This window comes from Penicillium canescens, assembly GCF_028828765.1.
Source record: "Penicillium canescens strain IBT 15451 chromosome Unknown utg000006l_segment0_segment0, whole genome shotgun sequence".
Classification (NCBI taxonomy): domain Eukaryota; kingdom Fungi; phylum Ascomycota; class Eurotiomycetes; order Eurotiales; family Aspergillaceae; genus Penicillium; species Penicillium canescens.
In genome coordinates this window covers 770,196-792,901 of record NW_026703968.1, presented here as the reverse complement: position 1 = coordinate 792,901, position 22,706 = coordinate 770,196, and the positions used below count along the sequence as shown (strand labels likewise).

Genomic DNA, 22,706 nt, shown 5'->3' with positions numbered 1-22,706 from the left:
CATGTGATAATTTGACGCTCTCTTACTTCTTAAATAGGAAAGTACTCATTCTGCCAGACATTTCTGTGCTTATCTAGGCGGTGAGCTACTTCAGGCATATATCAGGCATGATTAACCTTATATAGAAGGCGGTCACTCTTCCCTCAGCTTCTGCCTCAGGTGTTGATAGACCTCCGATGCCCCGCGAATTACAAATCACCAGACTGACTTGGAATTTTTGGGAAAGTCCATTTAAAAGAATATCTGGGTTTCTTCACGGTCTATCTAGAATTCATCAGCAATATGACAGACTCAGTCTATTCTAGCTATCCGCCGGACTTATCGGCGGCTCAACAAGAGTTTCTTGTCACTGCTGTGAAAGATTGGGCCATTCAAAATGGTCTTGCAGTTCGACCTTCGCCAGCAATTGTCCCTCCTGGTACAGATTCAAACGGGGTGCTTGCTACCAATGCGCCGGTGACACTGTTTCCTAGTCCGTTCCCAAGGACCTGCTTCCAGGAAGCAACTGCTCTGCAATCGATCTATAATGAACTTTATGCGGCAATCACTTGTGATACGGAATGGCTTGGGAATATCGTGGAGGGGTAAGTGGCCTTCTAGTGAGGTTCTAGCAGTGCTGATTCAAGTGTTGGGCAGATTGATTGAAGTGGATGATTTCGTTGCGAACTTGTGGAAGGTTCACCTGGCGGTGCAGAAAGAGGGCTATGTCCAAAATTTGTCATTGGGCCTTTTCCGGTCCGACTACATGGCCCATGTAGCGTCCACGGGTGCACCATCTCTGAAACAAGTGGAGTTTAACACAATCTCGGCGTCTTTCGGAGGGCTTTCGGCTCTTGTGAGAGAATTGCACAATGATCTCCTCACTGTGCCGCCAGGATCTTTTATCAATTATCCCTCTCATCCTCTCCTGCAATCCAGCACACCCCCTGAGAATACTGCTGTTGAGACTCTAGCTGCTGGGCTAGCTGAGGCACACACGGCCTATGGAGCGTCAAAGTCGACACCGGCTCTCCCTCTCTGTGTTCTATTTGTGGTTCAAAAGGAAGAACGGAACGTCTTTGACCAGCATGCGCTTTCCAAACGACTCAAGACATTCCATAAAATCCCCGTTTTCCGTGTCTCCAGCGTGGATGTCTTGGATCAAACTTCAATTTCTGGATCCAACCCCTCGCGGCCATTACTTTACCAACCCCCTCACTCTCTTGACTCGACCTTCGAGGTTACCACCGTTTATCTCCGAGCTTACTACGCACCAGATGAATATAAGTGCAGGCGTGACTGGGAGGCCCGCACACACCTGGAACGTTCCGCGGCGATCAAGTGTCCTTCCGTGCTCAACCAACTGGCTGGCTGCAAGAAAGTCCAACAAGTTCTGGCGGAGCCTACGGGACCGGACCATCTTTCAAGCTTCTTGAAAGGTGCGGACCCTTCGCTTGTCGAAAGAGTTCGGGAGACATTTGCCCCACAATACGACTTATCAACCAATAGCCGGGGTCGGGAACTGGCTCTCAACCCAGACACTGCCATGAACCATGTCCTCAAGCCCCAGCGTGAAGGGGGTGGTAACAACATCTACAAGTCTGAAATCCCAGAATTTCTACGGTCTATACCGGAATCGGATTGGAGGGGCTGGGTACTCATGGAATTGATCAACCCAGCACCCAGTGCTCAGAATGTTGCTTTGCGGAACGATGGCGAGGTCCTCAGAGGAAACGTCATTTCAGAGCTTGGCGTGTATGGTACTATCCTCTGGGACAACAGCGGCAAGGTTTTGCACAACGAACAAGGCGGATACCTGTTGCGAACCAAAGGTAAAGAGGTGAATGAAGGTGGCGTGGCTGCTGGATTCTCCAGTCTGGACAGCGTTCTTCTATTCTAGATATGGATATCATCTCACGTACTCATTCAAGCAATCAAATAGAAGCCATGACCTTTATCATCTAATGTTTTCTTGGTACGACAGAGACTCTGCGGAGCGTTGTGATCCATCCAGAATCTCCCTTTTTTATCTCTCCTCTCTTTTGTCCCATCGTTGCTTTTGTGTACAGCCCGCTAGAAATGGCAATTTCTTCAAAGCCCAATTTCTTGTGACCCGGAACGAGCACTTCCTGGACTCCCCCTCTGCGGTCAATTCTGAGCTCAGGTAGATTCTCCTTAACCTGAGTTCTCACAATCCTCTGATCTCGTCCAGCGTGCTTCTCAGTCTGATGTGCTACAACAGGGGTCACAAATGTGCACACAGTGCCATGAAGTATGCATTGCTTTTGCTCTACTTTGCCCGGTATTCTTTTACCTATTTTTGTCCATTTTCGAGTGCCTCGGGTTAATCATCTAGAACATATAAATGTGGGGCGGGGGAAAAGTCTTATGGCCTATGACTGTATCATTCGAGCTTCATATACAATCCAACGTCTCTTTCTCAAGTCGGTCAAATACAACAAGGTCCCACTGGTATTTGGAAGCACTTCCTTGGCAAGATATTCTTATCAAGTCTCTGACGAAACGGTATTGCAGGTTCTACTCACGGCTTGGGACAAGATCAAAAATGACAGAAAGCCAATCTCTGGGTATATCTGAAAGCCAGGTTGAGTTGCTGGTTCGACATTCCCGCATCTGCATTCTATTCTGCTGGATTGGAGCGCATCGGCGGCTTGGAGGTACACAAACGGATTGAACTCATCTCGAGCGATTTGCTACAGGATACTGACCCTTATGAAAATAGCATAGCCTCACCGAACCGCGACCAGAATCCATACGCAAATACTACTCAATAAACCTTTCTTTGGGTCGAGTTCGGCTTTCTGCTTGGGGCTTGTCGAGTTGGCTTTGTGATGAGACCAGCAAAGAACAAATTCGAGGGTTACAAGGGGTCGCATTTCTAATAAGCTCACAATGAGACAGCCGTTGGATTCGAGTCCTGAGACCCTTGTATGGGCCACCAACAGGTCCCGTGGAACGAGTGTAGCAGTCGTGGAACATCGCACGACAACACTGGGAACAATCGGTGAAGTGGCACAGTACGCCGTTTCTACGGGATAGGCTGCTTGAGGTAATCAAAATTCCTCGCTAGTGTCCGTATATGCATGGAATATGTGGTCTGACGCGTCTGCTATTGGACGAAGATGGGCAAGTCCTGCATGTTACCCAGCCAGACGGGACCGAACCCTTGTGCTCCTGTATACATTTTAGCTCGGGGCTAAGCCTTAATATCTTGGGTTATGCTTGTATACCACGCTATTTTGACGCAGTGTAATATCTGCGCATTAAGCCTCCGTGTCGAGTCCACACTTCCAATGTAGCGGATTCCTCTGCAGACTGCGTTAGCTGAGACATCTTGATTCAGAGCGTTTGTCTTCCTTTCTTGAGACTGTCTCCGGCCGAAGTAATCTCCCTGGTCCAATTAGGGTGTCCGAGGTAATCAAGATATAGAGTAACTAGAGTGACTACCGTAGAGTCATTGACTGTTATGATAAGCAATATACTGAAGACATATACTCCCGTCGTCACAAAGCGATAGTTGTGCGTAATGCTACTGCTGGACGCTAATTGCGCTTTGAGTAGAGATCAAAGTTCCTGTGAGATCCTTTCGTAGCTTACGTTAACTCCATCTGATTTGGACATAATAAGATGGCTTGCTTTGCTGAAGTTATGACTGCTTTATCTGTTTGCTTCTGCCCGTTTTTATTGCCGTTCTTTCGAGACCTTCACTTATTTCCAATCCTTTCTGCTTTTCCCTTCTCCAACTCCCTGACTCATCACCTTTTGAGCCACTTCCATCGCTCGCCTTTACCTCATCCACTTGTCCCTAACTTACTATCAGTTGGTCTTTGCTCTTCACATCTTGGCCACACTGGAGACTTCAGGTGCCAAGATGTCTCATCTCACCGGTCATGACGCGGCTGGGTATGTAACCACACAGCCTCATGCTAAAGTCCCATTACTGACGTTTGACTAGAATGACTGAAAATGTCACCGGAGAGTAATTAACACACTATGATGCGCAGCGGCGCGAGTATTGGCATTCGTCGCAACTTGGGCTAATATATCACAGGATCAAGAACACTCTCGCTGGAATTTCCCATGACAAGCTTATGGCTGATGTGACAGGTTATGCCACCGAGTATGGTCTTCAGGACATCCTTCCAATTCTGAAGAAGGGTGCTCTGGTCGCTCAGTCCCCGTCGGGGATCGAACTCATCCCCGAACTGAGTGATGGTGATCGTCGCATCCTGACTGAAGAAAATACTCGACGCTGGAAGCACCCATTTGCTTTGTACTACACCATCATCTTGAATTCGATTTCGGCCGCTATCCAAGGCTGGGACCAGACTGGTGAGTGCTCTTTTCCATTGGATTATCCATTTGTGTATCGGACTTGACTAACAGGGCCTTTGTATAGGATCCAACGGCGCCAACCTGACTTTCGATGTCCAATTCGGTATCCCAAACAACTCCCCTCAATGCCCTGACCCGGCTACTTGCACCCGCAACCAGTGGATTGTGGGCTTTATCAATGCGACCCCATACATCACTATTTGCCTTTTGTACGTACTGTTGTGAACTATATGTGGTCGGTCATCTCATTTATTCATTTTTCGATAGTGTTGCCTGGCTTTCCGATCCTCTCAATCATATTCTTGGTCGTCGTGGTACAATCTTCTTGGCCGCGATCTTTAGCTTTGCAGCTCCCCTAGGCTCCGGCTTTAGCCAGCACTGGGGACAGCTCATTGCTACTCGTATGCTTCTCGGACTTGGTATGGGACTCAAGGAAGTTACCGTGCCTGTTTACTCGGCTGGTAATTGCTCATACATTATGCGTCCCTGTTTTCGATGAGAATGCCCTGATGTTGATATACTCTACTGGAATGCTTCATGCTAACTATATTAGAAAATGCACCAACCAACATTCGTGGAGGCCTTGTCATGTCATGGCAACTTTGGACAGCCTTCGGTATTTTCCTCGGCACATGCGCAAATCTGATAGTGGCCAATACTGGTGATATCGCTTGGCGGCTGCAGCTGGGCTCTGCCTTTATCCCTGCTGTACCTCTGCTTCTGGGAATCTGGTTCTGCCCAGAGTCTCCACGCTGGCTGATGACCAAGAAGAATCACAAGAAGGCATATCAATCCCTCCTCAGACTGCGGAACACTCCTTTGCAGGCGGCCAGGGATCTTTATATGATCCATGCCCAGTTGGAGATGGAAAAACAGATGATTAGTGAGTCCGGTTTCTCCAAGAAGGACAACATGTTCGTCCGGTTTGTGGAACTGTTCACGGTGCCCCGCTTGCGCCGCGCTGTCCAGGCTTCTGGTATTGTCATGATTGCCCAGCAGATGTGTGGAAGTAAGTGCAAAAGACGCCTGGAGAATACTCTCAACCATGTACGATAACTTCAACTAACATTTTCACGTTCTTTAGTCAACATTATCTCGTTCTATTCCTCAACAATCTTCCAGCTCGCTGGTGCATCCAACATTGAAGCACTTCTTGCCTCCTTCGGGTTTGGTCTGATCAATTTCGTTTTCGCTTGGCCTGCTGTGTGGACAATCGATACATTCGGCCGACGTGGTTTGCTACTTTTCACCTTTCCACAGATGTGCTGGACACTTCTTGCAGCCGGATTTAGTTTCTGGATTTCTACCGACAGCAATGCACACATCGGAATGATTGCGTTCTTCGTCTACTTGTTTGACGCATTCTATTCACCAGGAGAAGGGCCCGTCCCGTTCACCTATTCTGCAGAGGTGTTCCCCCTGTCCCATCGTGAAGTAGGAATGGCATGGGCCGTCGCAACCAATAACTTCTGGGCCTCAGTCTTGTCGTTGACTTTCCCATACATGCTTCGAGCCCTTACTCCACAGGGAGCCTTTGGCTTCTATGCCTTCCTGAATCTTCTCGCTTTTGCTTTGATCTTCCTTTTCATGCCTGAGACCATGCAGCGCTCCCTCGAGGAACTGGATTATGTGTTTGGCGTCCCGACCCGAACTCACGCCAAGTACCAACTTACTCAAGTCCTCCCCTGGTGGATCAAGCGCTACGTCTTCATGCGCAAGGATGCAGTCTGTCCCGAGCTGTACTGGGTTGCTCAAGACCCCATTCCATCGCCCAGTGGAACAACGGTCGGCTGGGAAAAAATGCCCAAGGCCGGTGAGAATGAGCGTCACGCAGAGTATGTTTGACTGCAGGTCAAAATGTTATTGATAAGCTATGGAAACGGTGGGGTGGGTTGCGTTGATTGATGGCGTTTTTATTCTTATGTTTTCAGTCGTCATCCAACTTAGGGCTAAACCATGGCCATCTGTCATCTTTGCTTTCCCAAGGTATTTGCTATTCTTGCTGAAATCAATATTCATACATATTTTATCCTGCACTCGTAATCTTGAAATATTTGTACGAGCACCATTCAACGGCTGATAATGTCGACTCGCCCATCGTCCCTCCTGCGCTTGGTCGCAAGCAAACAACAGCGTTCTCCCGCAACGTACACCCTCCACATCCCTTGCTATGTGAAGCCAAACGCCTCCGCTCGTCGCACTGGTATCACAGCCGTGGGCATTGACAAGGTCGATATATCTGTGTCTGCCGTTCCACGCGACGGGGCAGCTAATCTGGCGGTGTCGCAGGTTTTTGCTGAGGTTAGTGACTTCTTCTAGGGGCATCTTACGGTCGTCTCTGAAAGACTCAACAAGAGGGAACTCTTCTGACAAAATCCTAGATCTTCAAGGTTCCTAAATCAAATGTAGAAGTGATTCGTGGCGGGAAATCGAAAGATAAAATATTGTCTGTTGCCGATTTGGAGCTCGGAGACGAAAGCGAAGAAGCATTCTTGCAGCGCGCGACTCAACAATTGATTGATGATGTCAGGACACGCTAATCCTAAACCATTTTGTCAATTTTGATCGAAACATCGCGCGGTGTCTCATTTATTGGCGTATTCGTCTTCTCAAGAGAGCTCAATGATTGTTTGGGGATCCCGTGACGCAAAGTTTCATGATTTTTGGCGGAACTCAGCCGAACCACTTCAACCTCCGACAGCCCAACACCTCTCGCAGGATCAACCAAAATGACGGATAATATGCAGGAGGATATGAAACTAGACAAGGAAATCCCTTCGTCTGAGCCTGCAAAGCGGAAAGCCTCTGGGCCAAAGCCGAAAACCATACATTTCACGTCCCGCAATCCGCCCTGGACCTACCTGAAGCTCAAGCTGTAAGCTGTTCAAGTCACATCTTTGTCGCGACAATCAAGCTTACATGATCTGCAAATTCAGTGTCCCTCAGCCCGGAAACACACCTCAAGCACTCGACCCTCTTTCCGCACGCACCTACCTCTCCTCCGCACTGTCGCAATTCCTCGGTCTGACAGGAACGGCCATTCTCATCGATATACTGAAAATCGAGCATGGATTCGCGTCTACACCAACAAACGATGCTACATCTACAACACAGGCTACCAGGGTCCCCCGCTATGACTCTGTGTGGATTCGTGTCCCGCGCGAAGATGCCCCAGCTGTTGTCGCTGCAGTGAGCTCTTGGATTGGTGGCGGAAGCAATACGACGGGGTCTGCGGGTGTCGCGTGGAGGGTCTGCGCCAAGGGAAACTTTCTAGGTGCGTTGACGGCTGGGTCTGGGGCGGATTTGTTCGTTCCCTAAGTATGTGAGCTGGGGTGATGCTCACCATTACTGAGTATCACGGGAAACAATACTGTTGTGGCTTTTACTCGGACTAGAGCTTGGCCGAACCCGTCGCGCATGATGGATGAACTACACTTGCATGAATACCAGCCGACGGGCTACTGCGCAACTTTGTCCGAAACGTCCCATTACACAGGCAGCGCAGTGCGATGAGACTAGACCTCCGAGCAACATTTGGGTGGTGCAGATCATGTTTCAGCAGCCCATTATGGCCTCCGCGGACTTCGTCCTCTCATCCCGTCTCCAAGTCCATCTACACTTTCCAGGACCGGAAATATGGCATCTTGGGTCAAGCTCTTTACAAACAGGCTAGGGGAAACAAATCCAAAGCAAATACCAATTTATGTATTCAAATAACAAACAAATCGGAACTCTTCTGGGTCGAGTCGACTCCGATGTCGACCCAGATGAAACGCCATAACTCAAACGCTGCTCAACATTCCAAAAACAATTTGATGCCGCTTAGTCAAATGCAATCCACCTTTCAAGGCTCATCATCTCAGAGCTTCCATACAAACAGTCTCCTTTTTATTTTTGGCTTTTGCCATCCAACTTTGCAAGAAGGATTAGACAGACCCTGAGGACTTCATGCGAAGATTCTCCACAATGGTAGAGGTATCTGACGCCGGAGCTGATGGGCTGGCAACCACTTTAGTTCTGAGTGCACCGCGGATATCCTCGACGCTTCTCTCCTTCCAGTCAGGGTATCCCATCTGGCTAAGAGGGAAGAGAACGAGATTGTCGGCACGTTCCATGTAATCATCGACGTTCGGGCACGGCGTGGCACTAACGATATCGATCTCCACGGCAATCTGACGGCAGTATGAGTCCAGGGGAAGATCGTTCACGTCCAGGCCAAAGGGGTTTTCGATTTCACTGCCGATTGTAGCCAAGCCGAGGATGATGTAGGCGGCCACTTAAAGGATGTTAGCATTTGCCGTGCTTGTTTATTCAGAGAAGATGGAAATTACCAATTGAAGCGGGGATGGTGATATACTCCAAAGCAGTGTACAGCTGGAATGGAAGCACCAGGATATAGATCCATGCGATCTGAGAGATGGCAATACAATACGCTGTTGGCAGAGGGGTGTCCAGAACACGCTCTGTGCCTGTCAATACTTCGTTCAAGGTGGCAATCATGGTGACTGTGGTTATGTCAGACTTGGGTCAGCTCGACGAACAAGGATGGGCACTTACTGGCTTGGCCCTGGTGCAGGGCTGATGTAAGTGTACCATTGGCAACACACGAATCGATATATGCGGACAGATGGTTAAGAATCTCCAAGGGAAGATGTCCCACGGGCTTTTTTGACCGCTTGACCAACTTGCGGGGGTTCGACTCGGCGAAAGACACGCCAAGATATTCACCCACCGACTTCCAAATAGACTTGGCACGAGGGTTGACAACTGTCCGGTCGTGGGCGTCACGGGCAAAGGTATCCAAATGTCCGGCAAGACCAGCCAGATCCTCGTAAGCAATATCTGGCTCGAATCGAAGCTTGTGCTTCAGGGCGACGGCAAAGGCCAAAATGAGATTCATGGCAGAGCTATCCAAGGCTTGTCAGCACGACATTTTCAGGCATAGAGTCCAGTTCGAGGTTGCCATACAGTTTTCTCAGGAGATCATCTTTTCCTTCTTCGCCTTCCCTTTCGCCGGTGTTGATCCAAATTGTTCGTGAAAGGTTGCGAGATGTCTGAATGAGCTGAGACCAGTACTTGCGTCCATCCGCCCATCTATTGTTCGAATTGAGTCAGTGAATTGCGCAACTGGTCCCACGATGGAGATACCATACCTCTCATATGCAGTCGAGCTGCGGAACGACAAAGCCAGACCCACCACGAAACCCAGCACGGTGAGCAGGATATTGTTGATGCCAACTATTTGAGCAGTTAGAAACTCTGCTTATCGAATTGAATGTCCGAAAATCCTTACGAGAGTGAAAATTTTTGGAGATCAAGGTAATCAAGGTCGACCAAGCAGCAACAAAGAGCAGCGGCAGGATCATCTTCGGCATGACACTACCGTGCATCCGCATGAAGATCGGCCACTTGGAGTGCTTGTCCATATTGCGAGGGCCATGCTATTACGCAAGATCTGTCAGTACATGTACCACATCGTGCCTTGTATGAAGGTCCCGCAGTCCCCGCATGACAAACGTACAAAGTATCGATCCAGTTCACTGGAGTCCCGTCGATCGAGCTTGAACTGCGAATCTCGCGAGTTGGCCAAATGTTCTAGAAACGTTGGCCGTGGAGTCAGACGGCCCACCGAGGAGGCCTGCTCCTTCTCGTGCGATGGGGCCGTATTATGGTGGTGAACAGCATGCGAGCGTACGTCGGCTGGTACGGGTGCGGCAGCATTGTCGGCCCCTGCTGATGCAGGGGCGTCGGCCACGGGAGCACTATGGCCGTCAGTCATGGTGGGTGAATGGAAGATCAGTTGGTAAAAAAAGATCGACAATAAAATAAACAAAATAAAATAAAAAAGAATGAAGGTAAATGGATTCGGAGCCGGGCCGATGTAGTTAACGAATGTATAATGGAAGACAACAGCAAGGAAATAACTAAAGCGAAAGAAAAGTATAGACAAAAGACAAAATGCTGAAAGAAAGGAAATATCGCAATTGAAGAAAAGGGAGAAAATTGAAACGTGGGCTTGCCAGGGGGCGTTTCATCTGAATCTAGACCAGCACGCCAAGAGTGGAGTCGGCGGACACGTCCGCACGTTTAAATTTAGCCCAGGCGAGATCTTTTTTTATATTTTATTCTCCTACTCTTTGCCTACCTAAGCTCCACCGGGAATTTCTCACGAATAGCCTGCCCATACCGCGAGAATACTATTGGCACAGGAATAAAGGCCACAGCCACGAAGCCCAAGAGCGAGTTCCCCCATCCAAGCCCTAAAGTTTGGAACATTTGTGGCCCCGCCAAAGGGAGCAGTGCGCCCACCAATGACCGGCTGGCAGTTAGGGTGGCGTTGGCGGACGCCGCATAGCCAGAGTAGCAGTCAATGACATAGGTTTGAATGGGCAAGTAAATGCCCATCATGCCGAAACTAAAGGGCACCGTTCCGATGATCGGGACGATCCAATGAACATGTTTTTCTGTAGTCCAGCCATACCAGAAGAAACTAATAGGCAGGAAACAAGCGAAGAACATCATCATCGGTAGTCGCATCTCCGGTTGGAATTGGCCTCCGTTCTGCTGTGTCAGCTTGACAACGAGCCGGTCGTTGGTGGATGCAACCAGACCCATCCCCAGGAAGAATCCAACCCCTATCCCCACAAATGCCAACCCTGACAGACCGGTGGAGAATCCATACTGACCCCTGAATACGGTCGGGATTGTGGTGAAGAACAGGTATAGAAGACCATATGCGAGGGCCATATAAGTGGAGAGCAGAAACACGATGGGCGACTTGCAGAACAAGAGAACTGGTCTCGTCAACCCGACCCTGAGCTCGGTCATAACCGAGACATCCTCTCCGTCCGGTGCGTAAGCACTACGGAGATCGGGGCGACCTAACTCCTTGGCAAGTCGCACAGTCTTCCATCGGATCAGAACAGAAGCATATGTCTCTCGATTCAAGACTTCAATTCCGGCCGATACAACGGCAGAGATCATCAACAGCACCCAAAAGACCCATCGCCAGCCAATTGTCTCACCAATGAAGCCTCCTGCGATAGGACCCACCACCGGGCCGATCATTGGACCAGAGCTCCAAATAGCAGTCGCTAAGCCTCGTTGTTCGATGGGGAAGAGGTCGGCAATGACACCCGCCCCAAGTGTTAGGCATGCTGATCCACCGATGCCAGCAAAGAACCGGAAGATGATCAAACAGGTCAAGTTGGGTGCGAGTGCACATCCAATTTGCCAGACGACGAACCACCAATTTCCACAGCTGAGTATGATTCGACGCCCGTAAACCTCGCTCAAGGGTGCTAGTGCCAATGGACCGAACTGTTATATGACTCGAAATTAGTCCCTATGCCTTAGATGCCAGTTGTTAGACTTACTGCGTAGCCCAAAATATAGATGCTGATGCTAAATGATAACAGTGTCTCATTCGTCACACCCAGGTCAACTGCGACATAGCTCACAGATGGCGAGAACATGCTTGATGCAAGAGGAGACACAAAGGTGATAGCGCTTGTCAAAGCCAATAGGCCCCATTTTCGAGAAGCCGCGAAATTCTGGGGGTTGTGGGGGTCGTCTTGTCCATCCCAGCCAACTATGCCTCGGCTGAGGTCTGTTTCTGGATATTGCTTCGAAGGCTGGAGGGCTGACTCGGGGTCATCTTTGTTGAATTCAGTAGCAATTATTTCGCCGGGTTGATATTCTTCCTTTGAGTCTGCAATGCTTTTCTCAGATGGTGTCTCAGCTATGGTGGCTCCCATAGTTTTAATTGCTCCAAGCAGAGGCAATTATCAAGGAACGCAAGCTGCGAGCACGAACAGAGAAACAAAACCGGATTCAAGAAAACTGAACAATACCGGGAAAGAATGGTGATCAGTTGCCAAAGAGGAGATCCAGGATGGCGTATTCAACGCGTTATTAAAGCCATGGTCAGCATAAGACCTCCATGGAAATAATCCTACGAAACCGGTGCATAAGCGCATCATAGTTGCATGTCAAGTATTGATCTTTATGCACCTTTGTCCTTCTACCGTTTGGATCCCCGCATTCGTTCCATGGTTGTCTACTCCGACCCCACTACTTTAACAAAAGTCCAATCACGTCTTCACCTTTACTTGGGATGCATCGGCACTGTGCCGGTTACCCGAGATCTCTTGTCCTTGTTATAGAGACTGTCTTACTCTCTAAGGCTATAGAAATATTGGCTAAAGTGTAGTATCTAATTATGTAGGTGGGCAGAGTGATGGATCGCTTGACATGGTCTAGTCAGATATACTTCGGATGGCTTCAAGATCTCGAACACAATCGTAAGGATCACTTCAGTTGGATGAACTGGGTTTTAACAAGAGAGAAGAATGATTTATCTAAGTAAGCACAAATATGGCGGTGTGAATCGCAACGCTCGCCCAGGGACAACATAGTGTATGGATTCTCCGTCTTCTCTTTCTTAGGTACGTCGCAAACGTGGTGAAAGAACTTATACTATACTAAATTGACCTATCTGAATTCGAGTTCCTTTTTGCGGTTTTCTGTCCATATCTATTTCTATAACCGTGATGTCGAAAGCTTTGACCGGAGCTTGTTCTTACAGGCCTCGAGACCAGATGGCCCATTGTAAATTTGTTGTTCCACCAACCGAGTATTGATCTAAGGAGATTCGTTAGTTATAGCCCTTTTTTTAAAGAAGACCTAGGTACTAGTTCCAAGGTGAGATGTGGGCTTACATGTTGCCTTCCAAGCACATTGACATTCTGTACGCCAAGAAGTCGCATGCATGTCTTGGTCTCATCCGTGAGAACTAAACCCGGATATTAGCAAACTCGAAATTCCTCGAAAACATCTAAACGTTCCATACTCTGTAGCGTTCTCTTTACACCTTCCACGCCTCCAGCTCCTAATCCCCAAAGTGCAGCTCTTCCAATGCCAACTCCTCTTGCGCCTAGGCAAATCGCTTTAACAACATCAGTCCCCCGCTTGATACCGCCATCAACCCAGACATCAAGCTTGCCAAATACTTCGGGGCAGTACTTTCGAATCTCAAGCAGGGTGTGCACAGCGGGAGGGGCTGTATCAAGTTATCGACCGCCGTGGTTTGAAAGAATGATTCCTTTTACTTGGGGCGCATATGATGAGGCAATATAAGCATCTTCGTGGGTTTGAACTCCCTTGAGAACGACTGGTAATGCGGTGTGCCTCTCCAGCCATGACAAAGTCTCTTTCCACGTGAGAGTAGGATCTAGGCCCGTAAAGGTTTGATCTTCCGTTGGCTTAGTGGGCGGAGAAGAATCATTTCCATCAACTACTTGGTACACAGCTTCCGTCGAGCTTGATTCCACCATAGTATTGAGGATATTGCCACTGCGCTCGTCGTCTTCCCTTTTCCCGGTAACCGGAGAATCAAGTGTCAGCGCAACAAACTTGATTGCACTCAGCTTATTGATTCGAGCTAGCATCCGTTCACTCTTGCTTCGGTCATCTTGCACATACAGCTGCCACCCAAATACTTGATCCGGAGCCGCATTTGCAACAATCTGCTCCGGGCTCATAGAAGCATTGTTCGAGATAATTTGCATCGCCCCAAAGCTGCGACAAGCCTCTGCGATACCAGCTTCGCCTGCGGGATGCCCTAGGCGGGCCATGGCTGCCGGGGATATATAAATTGGAATAGACACCTTGTTGCTTAACAGCTCAGTGTTCAGATTACATTCTGTGCAATCTATGAATGTCCTTGGTCTCAGTTGAATAGAGCGGAAGGCCTCTGAGTTGAGGCGCTTGCTGATCTTGTCGTCGGATGCGGAATAATAATAAGCCCACGCCTTTTTGCTCACGTTTCTAGTGGCGACATCTTCAATTTCGTCTAGGTTGAGAAGGTTCTCCATCGGAGGGTTATGGTCACTCATGCTGAGCGGTGTTCGGAAAAGAAGAAAAGGGGTGGTGAGCAAAGGTGTGAGTTGGAGCATTGGCTGCGCCGGATATTCTTGCCTTTTTAGGACTAGTGAGGTGTTTCTCTGCACCACGGTCCCCTACGGTGCCTCTACATACTCCGTACATAGATATCAATCGAAGATTCCGACATACATCATTGAACCGAGTTAGCTTTATGTGTGCAAGCCGACTGCCAATATTGCCTGTTTTATTTGCTCTTCTTTCCCCATACTCCTCACAAGAATATCTACATTGGCCAGAAAAGCTGCTGAAAGGAAAACCATTCTCATCTCGCAGTCAACCTCATTCTCGACGTGTTGAAAGACGTTCAGCAAGAACTACTAAACGTATTATCGAGCTTTGATCAGAGGAAGCTTCCTATGAAGTCCCTTACCGCAATCGTTCTTGAGAACACTGAAGTGCTCTCAGATCTATTGAAACATGTCGCTCAATATCCCCATGCCTCTTTGATCTTTCAACCAGGGTACTAGACCACACAGCAGGATTCAAGTATCTCTGGGATATTGAGCCTGGGGGGACGAATAATTCTATCTAAAGGTATGGCGAGAACTAAGGGGAGTGTGGGCACGATTTAAATTACAACGAGCCCTTGGTCTAGACTGGAGTCCATTGAGGTGATAAATGCAACCAATTGGTGAGAACTGGACTCTTTTATTTATATGCTACCATGCTTGATAGGTGCCGACTGAGATATGTCTTTAGAGGCCATTTTTGCATGGAGAATGTGTAATTTGGCTATCTCCTCACGGCCAGAAAATAGACGCGACTGAAGAATTAGGCCAATAAGCGCTAGTCTAATCTCTGGTGCAAGTATCCTCTCTAGCGATGTGTTTTGCGATTCCATAAATATTGAGAACTTTATGTGATGGGATTCAGGATCCGTTATCCAGTGTCAAGCTTGTATACAAAGTAAACTAAGTTCTCTTAAGCCAACTACACTTTTGCATGTCTTAAATTTGAGGATGGCTTGACAGAAAACGGACATCAAAGACAGAGAGCGAGATCTCGGTGCATCTGTAAACTTTCTTTGGCTCAGTGCCTCGAATCAACCCTACGGATGCAAGGATCCAGCTTTAGAGTCTTTCGGTGTCTGTAGTTGACTGTCAAGTAAAATAATTCCCGCAGGCAAATGTTTTGGGTCACATTAAGGTTATGGTTGTGCTCAAAAAGCTTCCTAAATTACCACGGATGTGTCAAGGTCACGGGATCAATGGTCTTAAATTTGAGCACTTTACTAATCATTTTCGGATTTCCATTGTTCTAGATACATCTAATCATTAACATTAACAGACGTGCTAAGCTTTGCATGAGATAGATCAGGTTGCCAATTTAGAGTATTTATAAGGTGAGTTGGGCCAGACTACGCAGTACCGGGGAAAACAATAGACATTAAAGCTTACTTAGGTATCTTCTCCGGGCGCTATTGAAGATCCCGATCGACAACAATCCCAGAGCTAATTCCGTCCGACCGGTATGAATCCCCTTACTGCGACATGGCCAGTTTCATGCTCCTGCTTCGTGATTTTGTCTCAATTTTGGGCAGGGTCCGGATCTACGTACCTAACCTATAGCTGGTAGATCTATTCAATTTCCCGGGTATTTCGTGTGCAAGATCAAAGTCAATGGTCTATGGCACAGATTTGTGAGTAGGCGCCGATCATTCCATCCCTTTGGGTCCAACATGTCGAAATTCAAGCCACCAACAAGTCAATTAAAAGCCGCCTCGGTCGGGTCCCATTGGTTAACACTTGACCGGCACACTGGGTCAGATGAGGATGATCAACCTTGACGAAACTCTCATGCAGGAGGCTGGTCTGGTCTAGGGGGAATATCCATTCTTGTTCAGGAAGCTGAGACCAGGGGATTGGAGGATTTTTCTACTAGTATATCTCCGAGCAGTGTGTTATGTGAAGGTTTGAAACAGTCGAGGGTTTTCGGGACAGCGTAGATAGTGGGACACAAGGGCAAAGAGGGTGGGGATTTGATAATAGTGTAAGGCTTAGCTGTGTGAAGCAAGTACCGTGCCCGAAGTGGGCCACAGAAAGAAAAAAGTCCATGGATTTTGGGAGGAAAGGGAAATGGGTGGGCGGAAAATCCTCGGGTTTGTTTCTGAGCGTGGGGAACGGGATTCAAATGCGCTTCTGTTTCGTAGGCACGCGATGTTTTGCATGTGGCAGGGGTCTGTGGCAAGGGTTTATATTATGTTATATTAAATGCATCTTGCATCTTCAGTGGGGGCAATTTCAGCCGGGCAGTTTGTACAGTGCCGTGGGCAGAGAGTATTGCGGCAAATATCGGTGGAGAACGGGAGAACTGTGGTTACGAAGCCTCCCAACCCCCGCATCGTACATGAGGTTTTCGCTTAGATTCGAGGAATGAGGACCTTACAGAGTATTGTTGAGATAGATTATTTGGAACAATCAAACCCTGACTTGGTGGCGTGGTAAGCCTCGGCTGCATTGCGGCATGTAACTCTCCGTTCCTGCAGGGGTTATAGTATATACGAGGCTCGCTTCTTTTTAAGTTTCACAACACACAAATGTTCAACACTGATTTGGCAGTCTACTGTCCGTGAAGTACACCAGTGAATCTCATACGCCTCTCAGACGCTTCACATGGACTACAAACCACAGATCCAGAGTCGCAGTGGATCCAGAGGGGAACTATGGGGCTCTGGATCTGCCTATCGCCATCCGTCCGTCGCCTCCCACCCGCACTAGCCCTCGGTCTTGCTACTCTTTTCGATCTCGCGTGGAACGATTGTGTGGAATGAGACTGTAGCGTCCAAGGTTCATTGTCTCTGGAATTCCGGGCACCGTGTCTATGCGGAGTGTAATTCGCTCTATTATTGTCCAGGATTAGATGGCGCCGAAAGTCTATTCGCGACTTGCTCCTGCCTCAATATCGATCATATGGGGTTGTTTTTTCATAGATTTATGAATCCAAGGTCTCGGCCTGTCATCCCTGCACATATTATATCTGCCCCAGGTCCCTGGCAGAGTGCGATCATTTATTTCCCTCCTTTTTTGACGATTTACGATGGCTGTATAAGCTAGCACTCATTCTTCCTATATTCACGACTACCTTTGTTTCTTTATTGAGTCATGGCTGTGGCCATTGCCTGCATACTATAATCCCCCTCACTCGTGTACATCCTCCGGTCTTTATATCTCCTCGCGCATATACCGTATACCCATCAATCCAGAAACATCATGAAGCTCCCGCCAGCTGCCGTCGTGGCCGAATGGCCAACACCGAATTATATTGACCCTCCAACTCGCGGGCATGGAGTAGTCATCGTGAACATTGCGTGCATGTCCCTCGCCTTTATTGTGGTCATGCTCCGTCTATATACTCGGTTTTGGATCACATACAGCGCCGGTATTGACGACATTCTTATCGTCGCTGGATTGGTCTTTTCTATTGCGATGGTTGTTGTCACATCAATTGCCACAGAACACTATGGCATGAACCGTCATATCTGGGACATCTCGCCTTTGCAACTACCCATCGTACAGAAGTTGAATCTTTGCTTCCAAATCATGTTCTCCATGGCCTCCATTATCACCAAGATCTCCCTGCTGTGGTTCTGCCGGCGACTCCTTGGGAAAGGCAATTTCGTAGTGTACCAATGGGCCTTCATTGGGGCAATGGTTTTTGTTGGACTTTCTGGGGGTCTGTTCACCATTATCAGCATTTTCCAGTGCAAGTAAGTATATTGTCCCCACATTGCCATGACCTTGCTAATGTCTCATATAGTCCTATTCGCGCATATTGGCAAGTTAGCCCTACGGAACCATACCACTGCATGAACGACGGTGCCATTGTTTTCTCCGCCAGTGTGATCAACATCTTCACCGATTTCCTAGTCACAACTCTACCCATGCCACTGATCTGGAGCTTAAAGCTCCCAGCCCGCCAGCGTCTCGCCGTTATCTCCATCTTCGGCCTCGGTGTCGTGGTCAACGTAGCGGGCTCTGTCCGCACTGTGTACGTTTGGAAGAGTATGGTAGTCGGCTACGACGCAACCTGGCTTGGATGGCCGGTACTGATAGCCGCAGCGGTGGAGATTAGTCTGGGACTGGTAAAGAGCCAAACATTTAAACCTCCTTTAAACATTCCACTAACGAACAACGCCAGATCTGCTCCTCGGCACCAGCCCTCCGCCCACTCATTGCAGCCTTCCTCCCCCGCCTCCTACAATCGACCCGTAACATCGGCTCTTCTTACAACCAACGATCCCGCTCTCACAAATTGTGGTCCTCAACCGGCCGCTCTCGCAACTCTCGTCTCGTCGCTGACGATCACCGCCAGCCTGGCTACGACAGCGATCGGTTTGAGATCATGCGCACCGTTGAGATGGAGAGCTGGACCGAGTCGCGCCTTGCGAACCATGATAAAATGGGCCATGGTTATGATATCACTTCCGAGAACCATCCCCGTGCGCTCAGTCCCACTGATAGTCTGGACATGAAAAATGGCATGGTGTATACATCGGCTGCTAGTGCTAAATCTTCGGGATCCGGGCGGGATATTCAGTCTCCCTTTGGGGATCAGCCGCCTCGTTGATGATCCTGCTGTTCATATATTCCTTTTTCTCTGTACAAAAAACAAGGTTCATGGTTTTTGCGTCTTGTCTCGTTCTGGTAGATTTCATTGTTGCTCGGCGTGCTTAAACAAAAGTTAGATATATACTTGGCAGTATTTATGTGATTTAGGTATGTACGGAGGCTTTTGAAATTAAAAGCAAACAATTAAAACCATTGTAATTCTAGATACATCATAGTATAGACAAATAGAAAGCTTCAACATGGCTCTCGAGATGTTCATGTTCGAGTTTGCAAATGTGAGTCCTTGATGAACTCCATTGCAAAGCTATTCACATGCCCATGGAAAGAAATCCTTGGCTTGGAGATCCAGCATTCAAGATGGTGACTTCGCTAACCTACGGAATAGGAGGAAGATGCTACATGAAGGACATTTCGCAACGAAGGTGTACATTAGTCTACAGCACGAAATAGCAAACGGTTATATGAACCGAGACAACCTATGTAGCCTTCCATAAAGCATTGACCTGCTTTCTCCGAGTCTAGATTGGACAAAAGGGTCAGCAAATGAATCTAGGATAGCCAGAGAGGGATTATAAAAACGTACCATCGGAGCCAAAATGGCGACACCAACACCGAGTGCCACCACAGTAAGAACGAGCTGCAACTTGGAGAAGCTCTTGCCGAGGACATCAAATGCCTGGCTGGGTGTGGCGCGAGTACCATAGATATCGCCACCATAGGCGAAGATAAGACTCGTACTCTCTAAAAGGGTAGGGCGAGAAAGCACTTCCTTGATGCCGGCAACATCGCGGGCGTGCGAGAGGTACCATTTGCCGTCAAAGTCCAAGTAGGGAGAATAGCGGAAGAGACCTTCTTCGGCCTCAGCAGCGGTAGCGTCCCGGTCTACAGGGCGGCGGGGGTCGAGGACGGGACGGGGGATTCCAACGATGGAGTTGGAGGAGGGAAGGGTGCAGAGAAGCTGGCGGGTGGTGATGCCCTGGCGAGTTTGAGTGACCGTCATGTAGGAGATGGGCTCGGGGATCATGAAGGCCTGGGAGATGACGTGGGGTAGCGGGGGGCTTTCGATGCTGCTGTGGAGACTGGAGTAGTTGCTGGCGGAGTCGAGAGGGCCGCGGTCGTTGGGGAAGGGCGATTCGTAGAGCTCTGAGATGACGAGCTGGTATCCCTTGGCGGAGGACTCGTTGGAGCCGACATCGCCCCAGAATGAGTAGGCGAACCAGTTCTCAGACATTGCGGATGCGATGGGCTGTGTGGTATCCACGCCTGATTGAGTAGTCGCGTGCAGGACCTTGCCTGAGACTCCGTCCAACAGGTAGAAACTGGCGGTGTTGGTCTTCTCGTTCACCGCGGTGACCAGGGCCAGGTTGGTGTTGAGGTATTTGTACAAAACCGAACGGTCTCCAAGCACCTTGCCGATGGATGCCACAGGGTCATGGGCAGGGCGAGCAGTGGCATAAATAACCTTTTGTCCCGATGGAGGAACGAACTCCCAGACAGGCGACTTGTTGTCCTTTGCAATCCAGCCGAGGACTCGGCCGTCGGCACTGGTGGTCACCAAGAACCCGTTGACCTCGTCGAATGCAGTGACTGGGGAGCCATCTTCACGGACGCCGACGGTGGTCAACGATGACGTTTCCTGGGAACCGAAGACAGCAATCGAGCGAAGCTTGCTGTCAGATGATGCAGTGCGTGAGATAATATCACCTGTCGAGACATTCAGGGTCACAGAGCTTCCATCGTTAGGGTAGATGGTGGCTGTGCCTGGCGAAGTCAAAATAGCCTTAACATCCCATTGGGATGTTTCTACGGCCTGGATACTCCACAAAACAGCGCCATGGTTACCAGTATCCAAAGCGTACACGCGGCCGTTCTTTGTGGCAACAATAACAGGCGTGGCAAGACCAAAGCTGTCCAGATTGGTCACCTCATCGCTCAGGATGCTGCCCAAAATACGCCCAGGGATGTGCTTGAGCCAGTCATGCAGGTACTGCAAGTCACGGACGTGACGCTTCACGCGGTGAACGTACGCTCCGTAAATCGTCTCATGGCCTTCGACCTCCAGCTCATGAGCCAGACCCTCCTGGGTATCAATTTCCGCCCAGGTGGCTGCAACAGCATCGATGAGACCTTCGTTGCGGGTCCATTCGATCTGACCATTTCGGATAAGCTGCCAATCACCATTCTCGCGGAAAACGGCCGACCGAACGGCCACAGACTTTTCTCTGGTAACCAGATCGGAGACAGCGTGCAGAGCAGCGTCAGAAGAGGACTTCGGCAGATTCCAGCGACCAAGAATGCCATGAGAGGCGGAAGACACAACAATAGCTTCGGAGTCTGTAATACGAGTGAAGTAGACATTAGCGTCAATAACACTCGTCGCGAACACCGACTGTCCAGGCAGGTAAGGCAGCTGGTAAGCCTTGGTCACCTTGGACGACTTCATGTCCACATGGTACACCTCGGCCCAGTCTCCAGCATCAGTTGCATAGTGCACCAAGAAGTGGGGAAGAGCGTTGAGTTTGTGTGCAGCGTGGACCGTGATCTTTCGGATTTCCGAGCCGGAAGTGTTGTCAATGGCGACCGAGTTGATTTCCTTGGTACCAATGACATTGACCTTCAAGGACTTTTGTGACTTGTCGGTCCAGACGATGATAGGAGAGGCAATGTTCGCGCCGACGAACAGAACGGACTCCGGGGTAGCCACGTCGCTTTCAGAGCTAAGAACCTGCTGTCGAACCTGCTTTCCAGTCACTGGGTCCAACACGGTAACCTTGATCTTGTAGCCCTTCAGCATAGCCGATTGAAGCGAAATATAGAAGATCTCTGTCGGGGAAGACGACACTTGGAATGGAACGTCACCACTAAAGGAGCAATTCGTTAGCTTGAACAACAGCAGTCAAGCAGAAAACCAACCTGTCCTCCTTATATTCCCACTTCGTGCTTCCAGAATTACCATCCAAGCGTCTCACGATACCGGAGACTTCGCTGCCAACCACCGCAATCGTATCACGTACTCCGAGAGTCGCGGTAGCATCCTCAAGCTCCAACAGCTCGAGATCCGCCACCACTCCCTCAGAGAACCGGTTTTCCCAGGCCAACTTTCCATCCTGAGCACTCCACGACGAGATATAGTTACCCGCTGCGCCAACTACGGCGTCGTTGCCGTCCAGTCCACGCAGAAGACCCCCGCGCGCAGGCGAGTCCGCCGACCGCGAGAGGTTCTGGCGCCACAACAGAGCTCCGTCGCGGGGATTGATGGCACCCACTAGTAGCTTGTCGGAGATTGTGTATAGAAGGGAGGCATTGGAAGTCGAAGATGGCTTGAGGAAGAAGGTCGAGTCGGGGGAGGGGGAACCGGGCAGAGCGTGATGGAAGTCGATGTGATTAACCTCATCGTTGTAGATGGCTGCCGCGGGCGATAGGCACGCGGCGAAGAAGAGCGCCGCCTGAAGCCGCATTTTGTCGAATCGCTCTTATTGAAGCATTGAGCGAATGGGGGAAGTGGATGGCTTAGGCTGTGTTGTTACAAACTTGGCGTCCGGGCGGTGATCGCTCCCCCAATCTATCTACTTCTACGCAGCTCTACGCCAATAACTCTTTTGATCGAAAATGGAGCGAAAAATATGATCAAGAAGATGCAATTCCTGATTGAATGTCTTCGCTGGTTTTCTCAGGGTTCGATTGCTAACTTTCTGGTCGGATTTCCATTACTGTATCGTCTTAGACCCTCGGGTTCTCCGTGCTTCTTCATACTGCCAGCTTCCTATTTACCTCTCTCGGCCTGTCACACCCCTCGTGGCATGAGCCCTAGTGGATATGAAGAAATCTCTTGGTGTCGTATTATAGCATACAACAGCT

The 22,706-nt window shown here is 49.2% G+C and overlaps 9 protein-coding genes across 9 annotated transcripts; 5 read left to right on the top strand and 4 right to left on the bottom strand.

Moving 5' to 3' along the window:
• Positions 1 to 221: 221 nt before the first annotated feature.
• N7446_009236 (glutathione synthase) lies at positions 222 to 1,879 on the top strand (the record flags this gene model as incomplete). Its single annotated transcript, XM_058517981.1, has 2 exons — positions 222 to 584; positions 637 to 1,879. Exons 1-2 carry the CDS (start codon positions 283 to 285, stop codon positions 1,877 to 1,879), a joined length of 1,545 nt encoding a protein of 514 aa, XP_058368769.1. The 5' UTR covers positions 222 to 282.
• A 1,992-nt stretch (positions 1,880 to 3,871) lies between these two features.
• Positions 3,872 to 6,180, top strand: N7446_009235 (sugar porter family MFS transporter; the record flags this gene model as incomplete). The annotated part of the gene is made up of 7 exons (XM_058517980.1): positions 3,872 to 3,903; positions 3,956 to 3,979; positions 4,052 to 4,332; positions 4,400 to 4,544; positions 4,603 to 4,796; positions 4,889 to 5,344; positions 5,420 to 6,180. 7 exons carry the CDS (start codon positions 3,872 to 3,874, stop codon positions 6,178 to 6,180), a joined length of 1,893 nt encoding a protein of 630 aa, XP_058368768.1.
• Positions 6,181 to 6,417: 237 nt separating this feature from the next.
• On the top strand, positions 6,418 to 6,875 carry N7446_009234 (DUF167 domain-containing protein; the record flags this gene model as incomplete). Its single annotated transcript, XM_058517979.1, has 2 exons — positions 6,418 to 6,636; positions 6,717 to 6,875. 2 exons carry the CDS (start codon positions 6,418 to 6,420, stop codon positions 6,873 to 6,875), a joined length of 378 nt encoding a protein of 125 aa, XP_058368767.1.
• A 189-nt stretch (positions 6,876 to 7,064) lies between these two features.
• Positions 7,065 to 7,653, top strand: N7446_009233 (uncharacterized protein; the record flags this gene model as incomplete). Its single annotated transcript, XM_058517978.1, has 2 exons — positions 7,065 to 7,210; positions 7,272 to 7,653. 2 exons carry the CDS (start codon positions 7,065 to 7,067, stop codon positions 7,651 to 7,653), a joined length of 528 nt encoding a protein of 175 aa, XP_058368766.1.
• A 608-nt stretch (positions 7,654 to 8,261) lies between these two features.
• N7446_009232 (bestrophin family protein) lies at positions 8,262 to 10,114 on the bottom strand (the record flags this gene model as incomplete). Its single annotated transcript, XM_058517977.1, has 7 exons — positions 8,262 to 8,611; positions 8,667 to 8,840; positions 8,893 to 9,242; positions 9,304 to 9,429; positions 9,489 to 9,573; positions 9,629 to 9,776; positions 9,857 to 10,114. 7 exons carry the CDS (start codon positions 10,112 to 10,114, stop codon positions 8,262 to 8,264), a joined length of 1,491 nt encoding a protein of 496 aa, XP_058368765.1.
• A 362-nt stretch (positions 10,115 to 10,476) lies between these two features.
• Positions 10,477 to 12,092, bottom strand: N7446_009231 (MFS transporter; the record flags this gene model as incomplete). The annotated part of the gene is made up of 2 exons (XM_058517976.1): positions 10,477 to 11,655; positions 11,712 to 12,092. 2 exons carry the CDS (start codon positions 12,090 to 12,092, stop codon positions 10,477 to 10,479), a joined length of 1,560 nt encoding a protein of 519 aa, XP_058368764.1.
• Positions 12,093 to 12,876: 784 nt separating this feature from the next.
• On the bottom strand, positions 12,877 to 14,231 carry N7446_009230 (uncharacterized protein; the record flags this gene model as incomplete). Its single annotated transcript, XM_058517975.1, has 4 exons — positions 12,877 to 12,978; positions 13,056 to 13,129; positions 13,187 to 13,367; positions 13,446 to 14,231. The coding sequence occupies 4 exons, from the start codon at positions 14,229 to 14,231 to the stop codon at positions 12,877 to 12,879; spliced, it is 1,143 nt and encodes a 380-aa protein (XP_058368763.1).
• A 3,258-nt stretch (positions 14,232 to 17,489) lies between these two features.
• Positions 17,490 to 18,846, top strand: N7446_009229 (uncharacterized protein; the record flags this gene model as incomplete). The annotated part of the gene is made up of 3 exons (XM_058517974.1): positions 17,490 to 17,986; positions 18,037 to 18,361; positions 18,418 to 18,846. 3 exons carry the CDS (start codon positions 17,490 to 17,492, stop codon positions 18,844 to 18,846), a joined length of 1,251 nt encoding a protein of 416 aa, XP_058368762.1.
• A 478-nt stretch (positions 18,847 to 19,324) lies between these two features.
• On the bottom strand, positions 19,325 to 22,306 carry N7446_009228 (uncharacterized protein; the record flags this gene model as incomplete). Its single annotated transcript, XM_058517973.1, has 3 exons — positions 19,325 to 19,366; positions 19,432 to 21,709; positions 21,762 to 22,306. 3 exons carry the CDS (start codon positions 22,304 to 22,306, stop codon positions 19,325 to 19,327), a joined length of 2,865 nt encoding a protein of 954 aa, XP_058368761.1.
• Between the last annotated feature and the right edge of the window lie 400 nt (positions 22,307 to 22,706).